Source organism: Microcaecilia unicolor, chromosome 7 (genome assembly GCF_901765095.1).
Source record: "Microcaecilia unicolor chromosome 7, aMicUni1.1, whole genome shotgun sequence".
NCBI classification, from domain to species: Eukaryota; Metazoa; Chordata; class Amphibia; order Gymnophiona; family Siphonopidae; genus Microcaecilia; species Microcaecilia unicolor.
Window position 1 is genome coordinate 285,465,976 of NC_044037.1, and position 17,227 is coordinate 285,483,202.

Sequence of the window (17,227 nt, forward strand, 5' to 3'; positions counted from 1 at the left end):
TGTAAGACAGTAACATAAACGGAGATTCTACTGGTCCTTTTTTTATACAATCCACGGTTTTCTCCCAAACTTTCTGCTGTATTTTGTCTCCTATTGCGATAGCTATGGGGACACTGGAAAAAGAAACAGGACTAAGCCCAACTCTCCACAGAAGAACTCAGCTCAGCAGCCATACTTAGTGAGATCCATGCTCTGAAAGAGCTATTGTCTAAAACTAAAGACGACATCGAGGAGATTAAGGAGAGTTGGCACTTTTTAAAAACAGAATAGAAACTTTGGAAACCAAGCAATCTGTGGTGGAAGACATATTAAAACTCTTCAGAAGAAGTGCATTGTGCATCTTGAATATGATCTCGAAGACGGCAACAATCAAGTGCGAAGAAACAATATTAGACTTCTTGGCTTACCTGCGAATGCTTAAGGCTCCAACATGGTTACCTTTCTGGAGAACCTTATTCCTTCTTTGTTGGAAATTCAATTTGCTAAAGACTTTGAAACAAACAAACAAGGCCCATCGAGTGCCTTCTAACCGCAGCCTACAAGCTAAATATCCACAACCGGTAACTCTGAAAGTATTATGCTACTCCCAGGTAGTAGAAATCATGCAACATGCCAGGGGCTCCAGTCAAATATGAAGGTAACATAATTCAATTTCTTCCCGATTTTAATAAGAATACATTTAAACTTCATAAACAGCTACTTGCCTTCTGACCCAAGCTTAAGGAATCAACGCCCGAGTCGGGCTGTTCTATCCTGCTCGTATGCAGGTGACATACCATAATCATACAAGATATTGCTGACCCGATTGCTTTGGCAAGCTATTTGGAGCAGATATCTCCCAGTAAAATAGATGCTACTTGAACATCGTCAATGAACTTTTCTGTGTACAACAACTTAGAATTTCCTGCGTTTACTCTTCCTCCTGTTATATCATGACTTTATATAAGTTACTTTGCTCATTTCTAATACATCACCATAAAACTGTTTGATATCTACTAAGGAGTCAGTTCGGTTGCTGATGTTTCGCTGGGCTCCTCATCTCATGGTTGTTTCATTACGTACTATATGTTTACATAACGTTTTCATACATATGGTTAACTGGGTGCTTTTTGATATCTTCCTGTTTTTCTTTATGATGTTGATATGCTGACAAGCACTGCTTTACCATCACATCTACAGTACACTACAATTAACTTGTTTTCATCCCCTAAATGACCCTAACTTTTATATCACTTAATGTTAAGGGTTTTCATGAAAGAAAATGTTAACACCATTATCCAAACAAAAACCTGACCTTTTACTTTTTCAAGAAGCTCAACTTACAGTTACTGAATTCCTTAAACTGCGAACAAATTGGTCGTACCCACCCGTTTACTCCCCTGCACATGGGAAGAAAATGGCACTGTTGTACTAGTTAGGAAAAGGTCAAACAATTACTGTATCACAAGTTATGTCATCTTTGGGAGATGGCTGAAGGTCACACTTTAAACCCAAGGTAAGTTGCTTATATTGTTTAACATGTATGCTCCAAATGTGGATGATCCTGAGTTTTTTCAAACCCTGGCTAACTTACCCCCTTGTTTACTAAGCCGCCGTGCAGTAATGTTGGCATTACCGCTTGGCTTAGTAAACCAGGGGGTTAGTTACTAATGAGGGCTCCGCACCATGTGTTATTGGAAGCGATTTTAATTTAGCACTGCATCCTGTCATGGATAGACGCTTGTATTGCTCTTACAAAACAATCCAAAGCTTGTACTACAAGATCTCTCTCACTTGAATCTCCAGGATGTATGGAGGACTGCAGATTTGACTGATAAAGATTACACTTTCTTTTCTCTACCTCAACACTTATTCCCATATAAATTATTTTTGGTCTCCCCCTCTTTACTAAATAATGCCATTTATTCTAGTATTGAGTGAATAACCTTATCAGATCATGCCCATATAACCATGCACTTAGATGGTAAAGGCCACCTCAATGGCGTTTCAATGCCTCTAATTACTCAACCTGATTTTCAAGTTAGTCTCTAATGCCATTAAGGAATATTTTCAATTTAATACACTGCAAGACTCCTCCTGGATAATGATATGGGATGCATTTAAGGCTTATAACTGAGGTACCATAATATCCTTCGCTGCATCTACACATAAGAATGACGATGACTTACGTAACCTAGCTACTTCTATTAAGTCTAGAAGATTTGAATCAGGCAAATCCTTTTGATATGCAAATACTTGATAACTTAAGGAAGACTCACATTCAATACAATTCTCTTCAAATATTACTCTGAAAGTAATGTCCAGTCACTTATTAGCTATTACTTGAAAGCTAGAAATGAGTATAAGACTCTATTAAAGATGAAAGTGATAATGTTCTAATGATACTGATATAGCTAACAATAAAGATGAAAGTGATAATGTTCTTACTAATTATATTGATATAGCTAACAAATTCAAGGCCTTCTACACTAAATTATATACAGCCCTAGAAGATCCCACCCTTACTTTAGATGACAATATAGGACTCTCAGGCCCTATTATTGAATCTGAAGTCCGATCTACTTTGAAAAACATGGCCCTTAAAAAGCTCCAAGCCCAGATGGGCTCACTGTAGAATTATATCTCAAAGTTTCATCCTTGTTGATACTCCACACTGTGTTCATTTTATAATCACCTCATTCAGTCTGGGGACATTCGTGGTTCCTTCACTGAAGCCATTATTATAGTTCTATTACAACCTAATAAAGACCCTCTCCTAGTACAGAATTATCGTTCCTCATCTCTTATAAATAATCGATGCTAAAATATTTGCAAAAATAATAGCTCAACATTTACTTACTGTATTAACTAAACTGGATTCATGTCTGTTAGACTTTCCTCAGATAGCACTCGTCTAATTACTAACAGTTTCAAGGTCAGTTATCATCAGAACCAATTGCAGCTATTGGTCTTGATGCGCTTTTGATAGTGTTGAATGGGAATATATGTTTTATGTTTTACAATGGCTTGTTTTTTCTCCAAAATGTATCAATGTGGTCAAAACACTATATGCTGAATCTACTACTAAAATCCAATTAAATAACATTGGATCAGATGCCTTTCACCCTACTAGGGGCACTTGCCAAGGCTGCCCATTATCGCCTTTTTAAATTTGATTCTGGAACCTTTTTCACTTGCCATTTGGCAATCCCCAAATGTTCAGGGTGTTCCTTTTGGTCAGCATATGCAGATGCGTAACTTTACACTACCCCCTCATCTACTGTATACCCGAGATTTTGGATATAATTTCCAAATACCCTACATTATCTGGTTATAAATTGAATTCCACTAAGACTGAACTGATGCCCATTAGTTGCCCAACTATCAAACATGAGATAACTTCCTATAAATTAATTTGGGCCCCAGAGTCTATGAAGCGCTTTAGTCCATCTATTGATGACACCATACGACTGAACACTGCTTATATTTTTAAGAACACTAACGATCTGACACAGAAATGATCTCCTCTACGTTTAACCTGGTGGGGGTGCTTGGACACAATAAAAATGATAGTTCCGTAAACGGTTATCATGGTGGGGTCGGATTGCATCTATAGGGATGAACATTTTACCCAGGTTATTATGTTCCAGACCTTACCAATTCTGGTTCCTAGAGTAGAGTTAGTGCAGTTTCAGCGGGACCTCTCGAGATTTCTCTGGGGGTGACGAGCACCGCGGTTAAATAAAAAAATTATGTGGCGCTTGGTTGAATTAGGGGGAAGAGGAGTGCCTAATTTACTTTGGTACTATTGGGCAGCTCAGCTAAAATTGATGTCAGTTTGGAGCTATGAAAGCGTACCGGTTGCAGCAGCTAAGATGCAGACTTATGTGCGAAACTACATTGTGGGGGCAACCTTGTGGGCCTCTCTCTCCTCCAGGGCTTATAGCAGACTTTCTGACAATCCATTTGTCCAACATCTATTAATACTATGGAGTTTTCTTAAATCTAAATTAAGAGGGTCCCAGAGGTTTTCCTCATACGCTCACATTAGTTTAGAACCAGGGTTCTCACCGGGATTTAAACACCCCGTATTTCTCTGATGGGTAGATCGGGGATTGGTCAGTTTCCGGGACCTCTTAGAGGTGGGTGAGATGTGACCCATCACGGAACTTAAGGATAAATACATGTTACCTGATTCAGATGTCTTATTACTTGCAGGTTAAACACTATATTGTGCCCAACAGGGGTGGCTGAAGAATGATCCAGATGATTTTGAAAACATTTGGGGATCGGTGGGGAAAATGAGAAGTACCATCTCTATTCTCTATAAATTTAGTAGAGGTACAGATTTTCAGAGGTATACTTACATGACCCAGTGGGAGAAAGACCTCAATGCTGAATTTACTATGTTTGAGTGGAAAGCTAATTTTTTGGAAGTTAAGAAAGCTTCAGTATGTGTGCTTTTGAAAGAGAATGCTTATAAGGTTCTGACAAGATGGTATTATACACCTATGAAATTACATGTGATGTTCACCACGGTCTCCCGCAACTGTTGGCACTGAGTTTGGAACATTCCTACATATTTGGTGGTCTTGTGACCAGATAAAATCTTTTTGGAACAAGATTGTTTTTCAAATTGCTGATCACACAGGTGCAAGTCACTTAAACCCTCCATTGCCCCAGGTACAAATAAGTACCTGTATACAATATGTAAGCCGCATTGAGCCTGCCATGAGTGGGAAAGCTCGGGGTACAAATGTAACAAAAAAAAAAAAAAGCTAAACTCATCATGGGGTCGGACTCTCCTGAGCAGCCAGTCTCGCCTGGTGGTGAGTAGATTCTTTTATGCCCCTGCAGCAGCAGCAGCAGCTTGAGTGACAGCGGGAGAGAGGTGGGGAAAGAATCAGAAGTCCCAATTTTTTCCCAAATGAATCAATTTGCATCGATTCACCCCAAAGAAATAGGTGCATCAATTCGAATCGTGAATTGGAAAGTACTACCACATAGGAATTTAAATGTCTCTGTCATATCTACCCTTTCACGCCTTTCTTCCAAAGTATACATATTAAGATCTTCAAGTCTGTCCCCATACGCTTTATGACATCACTGACCATTTTAATAGCCACCCTCTGGACAGACTCCACACTGAGCTGCAAATATAGCCCAGGCCCAACCTAGGCCTCCCCTCCCCCCCCCCCCCAAGATGAATAAGATCAAGCTCTGTGGGTGCAGTGGATGCTTTAAGCATCCTCCACCCAGGAAGAGATCATTTATTAATTTACTAGCCGTTAAGCCTGTTAAAACGGGCGAGATTTCCAGCTACCCTCCCCGCCGCCGCTCCGTCCCCCCTCCATGCCGGGCCCCCTGCAGATCGCTCTGCAGATCGCTCTGCTGCTGCCTGCAGCGCTTCCACAAGGAGGTGAGAGGCGCTGTCAGGTCAGTGCAGGGGGCCCGATATGGAGGTGGGCAGGAGCGACGGCAGGGGGAGGGCGGAGGTTGGTGCGCGCAATGTTGGTTTCCAGGCTCCAGCAGCAGCGTCCGACTCCGTTTCCCTCTCTGTTCCGCCCTCTGACATCATCACGTCTTGACGCGAGGGCGGGACAGAGAGGGAAGTTCTACTGCGCATTTGCAGGCGAGTCGGTCACTTGCCATTTATATGTTTGATATTGCATTTAACACCCCCAAGTATTTTGAAAAGCTGGCTCTAAACAAAAATATTATGCTTTCATAGCACTACAACACAGTGTAACTATATATACACACTTAAAACGGGCTGGATCCCTGAAATCAAACCCAGTAATCAAATGGAAGTGGACAAGTCTGCTGGTGCCATACAGGAGGCATTCACAGGTCCAGAGAAGGAAAACAGCTGCTGCTGAGGGGGTAAGCAAACATGTGGACAATGGGGAGCCGGTTGATATTGTATATCTGGATTTTCAGAAGGCGTTTGACAAAGTGCCGCACGAAAGACTCCTGAAGAAATTGCAGAGTCATGGAATCGGAGGTAGGGTATTATTATGGATTAAGAACTGGTTGAAAGATAGGAAGCAGAGAGTAGGATTGCGTGGCCAGTATTCTCAGTGGAGGAGGGTAGTTAGTGGGGTCCCGCAGGGGTCTGTGCTGGGTCTGTTGCTTTTTAATGTACTTATAAATGACCTAGAGATGGGAATAACTAGTGAGGTAATTAAATTCGCCGATGACACAAAATTATTCAGGGTCGTCAAGTCGCAGGAGGAATGTGAACGATTACAGGAGGACCTTGCGAGACTGGGAGAATGGGCGTGCAAGTGGCAGATGAAGTTCAATGTTGACAAGTGCAAAGTGATGCATGTGGGTAAGAGGAACCCGAATTATAGCTACGTCTTGCAAGGTTCCGCGTTAGGAGTTACGGATCAAGAAAGGGATCTGGGTGTCGTCGTCGATGATACGCTGAAACCTTCTGCTCAGTGTGCTGCTGCGGCTAGGAAAGCGAATAGAATGTTGGGTGTTATTAGGAAGGGTATGGAGTCCAGGTGTGCGGATGTTATAATGCCGTTGTATCGCTCCATGGTGCGACCGCACCTGGAGTATTGTGTTCAGTACTGGTCTCCGTATCTCAAAAAAGATATAGTAGAACTGGAAAAGGTACAGCGAAGGGCGACGAAAATGATAGTGGGGATGGGACGACTTTCCTATGAAGAGAGGCTGAGAAGACTAGGGCTTTTCAGCTTGGAGAAGAGACGGCTGAGGGGAGATATGATAGAAGTGTATAAAATAATGAGTGGAATGGATCGGGTGGATGTGAAGCGACTGTTCACGCTATCCAAAAATACTAGGACTAGAGGGCATGAGTTGAAGCTACAGTGTGGTAAATTTAAAACGAATCGGAGAAAATTTTTCTTCACCCAACGTGTAATTAGACTCTGGAATTCGTTGCCGGAGAACGTGGTACGGGCGGTTAGCTTGACGGAGTTTAAAAAGGGGTTAGATAGATTCCTAAAGGACAAGTCCATAGACCGCTATTAAATGGACTTGGAAAAATTCCGCATTTTTAGGTATAACTTGTCTGGAATGTTTTTACGTTTGGGGAGCGTGCCAGGTGCCCTTGACCTGGATTGGCCACTGTCGGTGACAGGATGCTGGGCTAGATGGACCTTTGGTCTTTCCCAGTATGGCACTACTTATGTACTTATGTACTTAAATGGCAGCTAAGCAGTAGCAGCAATACAACCATGTACTCCACCACCATGTAACCCTAACCCTCCATAAACCAAATGTATATTCTCTTCTATTTCCAATATCCACGACGAATTGTAAGCCACATTGAGCCTGCAAAGAGGTGGGATAACGTGGGATACAAATGCAATAAATAATAATGCAACACAAGTACTTCTCTATTCACCACAGCAGTAGGAGAGATGAGTGATAAGAGTCACCACAGGATCAAAACTAGGAGGGGGGGGGGGGGGGGGGGGGGAGGAAGACTAATCTTCCACAAAGTAAATAAATAGCATTTTTAAAATTACCAAACCCTGAAGAACAAGTACAGGGAATATTTAAGTAAAAGAAAAACACTACATATACTTATTGATTTGCACTACTGACACCAAAAATAAAAAAAAACCCTCTATAAATAGCACAGGGTTAACTTCTAAAAGCAATGCATATTAAATTTTACAAAAGTCTACTTAAAAGCAATAATACTAACAAAAATGTTTCTTTAAAAAAAAAAAAAATTAGGGGGAAAAAAAGAATATAAGAAAGTTATTTTTAAAAAGCGAAGCGCATTGGTGCTTTTAACCTTTCACTTAAAACACAATTAGTTGCTCAATGAATTGAAAAACAAGGGGCTCTTTTTACAACGCTGCGCTACTAAATTTGGTCATGCTGAATGCAAAGAAGCCAATGAAAACAGAATGGGCTTCCTCACATTCAGGGCCCCTTTTACTGAACCTCACTAGCGACTGGTGTGGCAAATACGATGCAGCCCATTGGCTTTGTCGCATTTACTGCACAGGAATTGCTAGCAATGTTTAGTAAAAAGGCCCTCAGTGCGCTGCTAATCAAGCGCAGCTTTGTAAAAGGAGCCCAAGGTTAAGAGTTGAGAAAATAAAAATATCCCAGAATGCCCTAACCTACTGGTTATATACATCAAGTAAAACCAGTTCTAAGTTGCCAAACTACGAGGAGGGGAGTGTGCGCTTTTATTAAAAAGTCTAAATAGTAATAAAAATAAGTTTTTTAATTTATGGTATTTTGATGTTAAGTCTAAAGACTTTGGAGAAAACAAAATCAATTAGTGGCAGCTCATGGAGCAATCAAAATATAATTAGAAATGGTTTGGTTTTTTTTAAACCCACAACCCCATCAATTTTGCAAGAAGTTACATCCTTGGAACAGTATACACTTTGCACTATCTGTAGGATTCCCAGATGCTTGGATAGAGCCCAAATTGAGTTAAAACCAGTCAACACTGGCTGTGATGTGTCACACATTAAGACATATTACTTATTACAACTAAAACATTTTTTAAGTTATTACATTTTTGAAACGTAATAGTATCATCTTATTAGTTAACAGATCATCAGGGCCATGTAGACCGATTCCCCCAATATACTCAAATGTAGAACTTGGTCAGGCTAAGGAAGGACCCATATGGTAATGTGTACAACACACACAACCTGGCTGGAGCTGTCACTCCCAAAATTAGTTTCACACCACCGTCTTGGGAAACTTCGTTCTTTCATTATAAGCTAGGAATAGAACACAATATAAATGAACATCTGGAAGTCCCTACAAACAGACTCAGTTCACCTCCACGAGGCGACGTGGTGCCTTTTTCGGACACAAGGGGCGCTCTCCACCAGCCACTCTCCCATTGCCCCACACTTCCCAAGCAACACCACAGAAGCAGCCCATGCTTAAAAGAAACCAGGATAGAGCCTTACATCGAATAGTGTGGAACCCGCACCGTGGCTCTTTCTCGAAACTCTCCCCCAGTTTCAAAGCTCGCTCTTTGGAGTCAAAGTTGGAAAAAGCCGCTCCATTCATTCTACCTTACCACCCAGCTCCAGCAGACAGCCACCATCTGTCGGCAGAATAAAACTTTTCCACCACGGCTGAGAGGAGAGTCTAGACCCCTCTCTCACACTCCACACCAACTGCACAACTGACAAACCGCGCCCCCTTTCGTGGAACCACCTTTACGATTGGTGCTTTAACTTCCGGAAGCTAGAATTCCAAACAGCCTGATTGGGGGAAGAGCGAGGCTTGGTACAAAGTCGCTCCAGTATGCAAATAAGCTTCCTCCTGTCTTTCGTCACGCCGGGCACCCTGAAGCCGAACTGTAAGCGGCCATTGTGATGTTGGGGGTTGGTGACGTCACGCCCGTCGCCCCGTCGTCGGGTTCAAGGCATTGAATAGTTGGGTGTTTCGCTTCACTTTCATCTCAGGCTCCTTTTAGCCAACTTTTTATTTGCGTTATCGTTCCAGTTTTCGGTCTTTGCCACGGTAAATCGCGCTCTGTTGGCCTCTCATTCGGATGAAGCTCGTCGTCTGTGCCGCTTGAGAGCCGCTGTCATAACAACCAGCGGCGCGAACTGCACGAGGGCAGGCGGCGCCGTAATAGCGTAAGGCCAGTTATTGTGTGGTGGGTGCAGTGCGCACCCCCGGTTTCCAACAAGACTCTGTCACTGAAGCCAGGCAGGGAAAATTACTACCTCTAATTATTTTGAAAAATTAGTTTTTATGAGTCTACTACTACTATTTAGCATTTATATAGCGCTACAAGTACGCAGCGCTGCACAAACATAGAAGAAAGACAGTCCCTGCTCAAAGAGCTATGTAATAAAAGTAAGCCAAGTATAGGACAATCAAGCCATTGTGACATCACTGATGAGGTTGGCTCTTATTGGTGGCCTGAGGCATTATGACATCACAATATTAGCTCTGGTTACAAGAGACTACTACTACTACTATTTAGCATTTCTATAGCGCTACAAGGCGTACGCAGCGCTGCACAAACATAGAAGAAAGACAGTCCCTGCTCAAAGAGCTTACAATCTAATAGACAAAAAAATAATAAAAGCAAATCAATTAATGTGTAGAGGAGGGTAGGTAGAAGCGAGAGGTTACAAGTGGTTACGAGTCAAAAGCAATGTTAAAGAGGTGGGCTTTCAATCTAGATTTAAGGTTATCAATAGAAATCAAACAAAATAAAACATGGAAAAGAAAATAAGATGATACCTTTTTTATTGGACATAACTTAATACATTTCTTGATTAGCTTTCGAAGGTTGCCCTTCTACGTCAGATCGCAAGTTGCAATAGTCTAAGCGAGAGGTGATGAGTATGGATAAGGGTTCTGGTAGTGTGCTCAGAAAGGAAAGGGCGAATTTTGCTGATATTATAGAGAAAGAAATGACAGGTTTTAGCAGTCTGCTGAATATGTGCAGAGAAGGAGAAAGAGGAGAAGATGACCCCAAGGTTACCAGCTGATGAGACAGGGAGGATGAGAATGTTATCCACAGAAATAGAGAATGGGGGAAGAGGACAGGTTGGTTTAGGGGGAAAGATAAGAAGCTCAGTTTTGGTCATGTTTAGTTTCAGATGGCGGTGAGACATCCAGGTGGCAATCAGGCATATTTTCAAAGCACTTAGCCTTCCAAAGTTCCATAGGTTTCTATGGAACTTTGGAAGGCTAAGTGCTTTGAAAATATGCCTGAATGTCAGACAGGCAGGTTGATACTTTGGCCTGGATTCGTGCTGAGATTTCTGGTGTGGAGAGGTAGATCTGGGAGTCATCAGCGTAAAGATGATACTGAAAACCATGGGATGAGATCAGAGTACCAAGGGAAGAAGTATAGATGGAGAAAAGAAGAGGTCCCAGGACAGATCCCTGAGGTACACCAACTGACAGTGGGATAGAAGTGGAGGAGGATCCACCAGAGTATACACTAAAAATACGATGGGAGAGATAAGAAGAAAACCAGGAAAGAACAGAGCCCTGAAATCCAAGTGAGGACAGCATATCAACGAGTAGGCTGTGACCAACAGTGTCAAAAGCAGCAGATAGATCGAGAAGGATGAGGATAGAATAGAGACCTTTGGATCTGGCCAGGAACAGGTCATTTGAGACTTTAGCAAGCGCTTTTTCATTTGAATGAAGGGGGCAAAAGCCAGATTGAAGTGGATCAAGAATAGCTTGAGATGAAAGAAAGTCAAGGCAACGGCGGTGAACAGCACATTCAAGTATCTTGGATAGGAAAGGGAGGAGGGAGATGGGGCGATAGTTGGAAGGACATGTAGGGTCCAATGAAGGTTTTTTAAAGAGTGGTATGACTAAGGCATAGCACATATGAGTTTATCTTGTTGGGCAGACTGGATGGACCATGCAGGTCTTTTTCTGCCGTCATCTACTATGTTACTATGTTTGAAGGCATCAGGAACAGTCGCAGTGGAAAGTGAAAGATTGAGGATATGACAGATAAAAGGGATGACAGTAGGAGAGATAGTGTTAAGTAGATGGGTGGGAATAGGATCAGAGGAACAGGTAGTTTTGAGGAGGAAAGAAGATGTGTAGTTTCCTCTTGAGTGATATCAGAAAAGGAGGCAGGGGTTGGAGGGTTGAGAGAATGGACTAAAGGAAGCAGAGGTGGAGGTGACCTGTTTGAGAATGAATGATATCAGACAAGTGACAGACATACACTTCTTGTGCCAGTACATGCACATGTATGTTCTGAAATCCCAATTTAAATGTGTGTGGCACATAGTTGTGTATGTTGCTGGGTTGGAGGAGTAGCCTAATGGTTAGTGCAGTGGACTGTGAACCTGGGGATCTAGGTTCAATTCCCACTGCAGCTCCTTGTGACTTTGGGCAAGTCACATATCCCTGCATTGCCCCAGGTACAAAAAAAAAATAGATTGTGAGTCCACAAAGGACAGAGAAAGTACTTATCAAACATATAAACGGCGAGTGACCGACTCACTCGCAAATGCGCAGTAGAGACTTCCCTCTCTGTCCCGCCCCAGCGTCAATACGTGATGACGAGGGCGGGACAGAGAGGGAAACTGCGCCGCCGAGGTTGATACCGCGCCCACCCACCCGAGGTCGCCGCTACCGTTACCCCCCCCCCCCCCCCACACACACACACACACCCACACACCCGGCCCGGGCCCTCTCTCCGCTACTAAACTTACACATCCATTCGCCGGAACGCAGCACGCACATCAGCTGAGCTGCCGTCGGCCTTCCTTCCCTGCCTGTGTCCCGCCCTCGCTGACGTTACGTCACAGGAGGGCGGGACACAGGCAGAGAAGGAAGGGCCGACGGCAGCTCAGCTGATGTGCGTGCTGCGTTCCGGCGAATGGATGTGTAAGTTTAGTAGCGGAGAGAGAGAGGGCCCGGGCCGGGTGGAGGGATGGCGGCGGCGACTCCGGGGGGGGGGGGGAACGGTAGCGGTGGCGACCTCACGGGGGGGGAGGGGGAAGGAAGGAAAACCCCAATACCAGCCCGTTTTTACGGGCTCAACGGCTAGTATATAATAAATGTAAACTGGTCACCACAGCAAGGCAGTATATCAAATCCCCTTACCCTTTAGTTGTTGCTGATACTGTAGATATTGATGTTTTTAAAAGGGGTGTTCGCAGTACATAGCTAACACATACATGTCCATTCCTGCATATATTTTAGAGAAGGCTGTATATCTGCAGATTGTTTCTAAAATGCTAACAGAATTTGAGATGTTCCAACCTGTAGAGTCCAGTTCAAATACCACTGCAGCTCCTTGTGATCTTGGGCAATTCATTTGGGGGGTCTTTTACTAAGCCAAGGTAGCATTTTTACCTCGCAGTAGAAATCAGCTGGTGGTAAATGCCCAAGATGTCCATTATATTCCTGTGGGCGTCTCAGCGTTTATCGCCAGCTGATTTTTACCACATTTTAGTAAAGAAACCCTCCAGTGCCTCAAATATAAACTCAGATTGTGAGTCCTCTAGGGACAAAAAAAAAACCTTTACTATATCTGAATGCATACTACTTCAATAGCTTTTGGGCTTGCAGGCGGTATATAAGAAATTAAATTAAGAAAAATAAAGCTGACATGTAGGCTTTAAAATCTGCCTTCAGTGTCATTTCACCATAGAATAGTTTCCAAGATCAACTGTTGTGTTGCTAATATATATCAAGTTGTATGTTAATATTAACTGCAAATTCATAAGTGCTGCTGATCTATCCTGCAGTGCATCATGCAAACCTGCACCCTATGTTACACATGGGTTTTTTTTAACTGAGTGGTTTGTTGTGGCATTTTCGATCTTTTAGAGATATTATTAGATTTTATTGCATATATATGTGTACGTTTTTTGATATTGTAGTTTAATATGTATTTTTTCATTTTAATATTTAGATTAACATGAGCCAAAATAAGACAGTGAATGTGGGTACAAGAATATTATCCCTGGCTTCTGAAGTCACAGAGGTGTCTAATCAGAATGTTCCTGTTTTGCTGCTGAAGTTGAAAGGTGTGAAGCCAGTAGAACAAAACTAATTCACAACTATAGATATGTCCATTTTTTGTTTGCATTTTTTTTGCTTTCTTTTTTAACATTTGCAATATTCACTTGTTTCTTCCCCCAGAAATTTTAAAGAGTGCACCTTCATTAAGCAAGGAATCCAAAAAACTGAAAGAAGACTTGTACCATTATGATTTAATCCAGTATTGTATCTTGGTTCTGAAGCAAGACTATTCCCGAGTTAATGGTGGCTGGGCAACAGCAGCAAAGCTAGCAGAAATACTAAGGTAAGAATCCAATTTGTTTTTTTGCTGTTCTGCGTACAGTAAATGCATGTTATTGACCTCGGGTGGAAAATATTTAGTAAACCAGGCCACTAGCCAGGGTAGGATATACTTAGTTTCAAGCCATTGATCAGCTTGAAAAAGAGGAATGAGATATTTTGAATCATCTGGTGTTTCCTTAACTGAGAAACAATTTATAGAGAATTGCCTTGGTAATCTCTCAATTAAGCTATAGTAAGAATTAGGATACAACAAACTGAGGGCCCTGTTTACTAAGGTGTGCTAGGGTTTTTAGTGCACATGAAATGCTAGAGTCGCCCATAGGAATGGGCGACATAGCGTTTAGTGTGCGCTAAAAATGCTAGCGCGGCTTAGTAAACAGTGCCCTGAGTGTATTTCATTGCCAAAAAAAAACTTAATTAAAACATTCACAAATAGATTGTCTTCTACTGTCTGCTGCTAGAATGTTTTTTTCTGTGTATAGTAGATCTCAAAAAATCAATGGAAGATGAGATTCAGAATCAGAAACTTATTTCTTAGGATAGTAAGAATATGCTCTGCTTTTCACTTTTTATTTCTTTTTGTCTTTTTCTACCCTGGTCCTTGTATATGTATCCAGATTTCTTCTGCTTTCACAAATCTACTTCATCCATCCCAAATCCTTTTGATCTTTTATGTCTTTGTATTTTAGATAGGGAGATAAGGGCTTGACTGTGTTTATGTATGTGTAGCACCTGCAAGGACCAATCGGGTCTTATTCTTCAGCATTATATATTGCTGTTGTGTTGTATTAAAACATTTAGGGTATTGTTTGCTAAAGCTTAGCTCGAGGTATCTGCAGCAGGGCCCATAGGAATAAAATGGGCCATGCTGCAGATAACTGAAGCTAAGCTTTAGTAAACAGGGGGGTTATATTTCACCTTTAACAAATGCTACAGAAGCTTAGTAGAGACTGGGTGGGGGCTAGTGCTGGGCAGACTTCTATGGTCTGTGCCCTGAAAATGGTAGATAAACTCATTTGTCGTACTTACCTGATCTTGATTTGTACCTGATCTGCCATTTTCTATAATCCGCCTTACATAGTACACATAGTAAATGACGGCAGAAAAAGACCTGTACGGTCCATCCAGTCTGCCCAACAAGATAAACTCATTTGTCCTACTTACCTGATCTTGATTTGTATCTTGTTGGGCAGACTGGATGGACCGTACAGGTCTTTTTCTGCTGTCATTTACTATGTGTACTATGTAAGGCGGATTATAGAAAAATTAACTTCACATCAGGAGGAATCTACATCATAATCACAATAAGCAATATAACAGCAAATTAAGCATATCTCATGATCAATGAATCAGAAACAAATACGTTTTAAGAGCTTTATGAAATGAAAAGCATGTTCATAGACTATTGTTTGAAGTTATAATATTAATGATGCTTTCTTTGAGCTAGACCCAAAATAAACAGAGGTACAGTGGTGGAAATAAGTATTTGATCCCTTGCTGATTTTGTAAGTTTGCCCACTGACAAAGACATGAGCAGCCCATAATTGAAGGGTAGGTTATTGGTAACAGTGAGAGATAGCACATCACAAATTAAATCCGGAAAATCACATTGTGGAAAGTATATGAATTTATTTGCATTCTGCAGAGGGAAATAAGTATTTGATCCCCCACCAACCAGTAAGAGATCTGGCCCCTACAGACCAGGTAGATGCTCCAAATCAACTCGTTACCTGCATGACAGACAGCTGTCGGCAATGGTCACCTGTATGAAAGACACCTGTCCACAGACTCAGTGAATCAGTCAGACTCTAACCTCTACAAAATGGCCAAGAGCAAGGAGCTGTCTAAGGATGTCAGGGACAAGATCATACACCTGCACAAGGCTGGAATGGGCTACAAAACCATCAGTAAGACGCTGGGCGAGAAGGAGACAACTGTTGGTGCCATAGTAAGAAAATGGAAGAAGTACAAAATGACTGTCAATCGACAAAGATCTGGGGCTCCACGCAAAATCTCACCTCGTGGGGTATCCTTGATCATGAGGAAGGTTAGAAATCAGCCTACAACTACAAGGGGGGAACTTGTCAATGATCTCAAGGCAGCTGGGACCACTGTCACCACGAAAACCATTGGTAACACATTACGACATAACGGATTGCAATCCTGCAGTGCCCGCAAGGTCCCCCTGCTCCGGAAGGCACATGTGACGGCCCGTCTGAAGTTTGCCAGTGAACACCTGGATGATGCCGAGAGTGATTGGGAGAAGGTGCTGTGGTCAGATGAGACAAAAATTGAGCTCTTTGGCATGAACTCAACTCGCCGTGTTTGGAGGAAGAGAAATGCTGCCTATGACCCAAAGAACACCGTCCCCACTGTCAAGCATGGAGGTGGAAATGTTATGTTTTGGGGGTGTTTCTCTGCTAAGGGCACAGGACTACTTCACCGCATCAATGGGAGAATGGATGGGGCCATGTACCGTACAATTCTGAGTGACAACCTCCTTCCCTCCGCCAGGGCCTTAAAAATGGGTCGTGGCTGGGTCTTCCAGCACGACAATGACCCAAAACATACAGCCAAGGCAACAAAGGAGTGGCTCAGGAAGAAGCACATTAGGGTCATGGAGTGGCCTAGCCAGTCACCAGACCTTAATCCCATTGAAAACTTATGGAGGGAGCTGAAGCTGCGAGTTGCCAAGCGACAGCCCAGAACTCTTAATGATTTAGAGATGATCTGCAAAGAGGAGTGGACCAAAATTCCTCCTGACATGTGTGCAAACCTCATCATCAACTACAGAAGACGTCTGACCGCTGTGCTTGCCAACAAGGGTTTTGCCACCAAGTATTAGGTCTTGTTTGCCAGAGGGATTAAATACTTATTTCCCTCTGCAGAATGCAAATAAATTCATATACTTTCCACAATGTGATTTTCCGGATTTAATTTGTGATGTGCTATCTCTCACTGTTACCAATAACCTACCCTTCAATTATGGGCTGCTCATGTCTTTGTCAGTGGGCAAACTTACAAAATCAGCAAGGGATCAAATACTTATTTCCACCACTGTATAGATCCACACAGATCCCAGAAATAAACAAGAGGATCCAAGAAGTGCCAACCAGCAAGGAAAGTTCAAGAATAACTAAACTCACATAGACCCACCCAAGGAGTGGAGGAGTAGCCTAGTGGTTAGTGCAGCAGACTTTGATCCTGCGGAACTGAGTTCAATTCCCACTGCAGCTCCTTGTGACTCTGGTACAAAATAAGTACCTGAATATATGTAAACCGCTTTGAATGTAGTTGCAAAAACCTCAGAAAGGTGGTATATGAAGTCCAATTTCCCTTTCCCAATATGGTTATGGGTGAAAGTCTTCATCAAGGGTACAACTAAAATAAGTCGCAACCAAAAATAACATTGGTTTTATATGCTTTTATTTTTATAATGTTTTGTTAACAATTACATAACTTACCTCCATGT

General features: G+C 42.3%; 2 protein-coding genes across 5 annotated transcripts in view; one reads left to right on the plus strand and one right to left on the minus strand.

Moving 5' to 3' along the window:
* The window catches only part of EAF2 (ELL associated factor 2), a 91,554-nt gene extending 82,409 nt beyond the window's left edge, over positions 1-9,145 (minus strand). Inside the window, exon 1 of the mRNA XM_030210318.1 lies at positions 8,907-9,145. Within this exon, the coding sequence (XP_030066178.1) occupies positions 8,907-9,009 (103 nt within the window). The 5' untranslated portion in view covers positions 9,010-9,145. The remainder of the gene's footprint in view (positions 1-8,906) is intronic.
* A 119-nt stretch (positions 9,146-9,264) lies between these two features.
* IQCB1 (IQ motif containing B1) overlaps positions 9,265-17,227 on the plus strand; it is a 105,671-nt gene continuing 97,708 nt past the window's right edge. For 2 of the 4 annotated variants that reach the window (XM_030209761.1, XM_030209758.1), the window contains exons 1-3: positions 9,322-9,587; positions 13,364-13,478; positions 13,594-13,756. In XM_030209761.1, coding sequence (XP_030065621.1) covers positions 13,370-13,478; positions 13,594-13,756 — 272 coding nt within the window. In that variant the 5' untranslated portion in view covers positions 9,322-9,587; positions 13,364-13,369. The other 2 variants (XM_030209760.1, XM_030209759.1) reach the window with 2 other exon arrangements.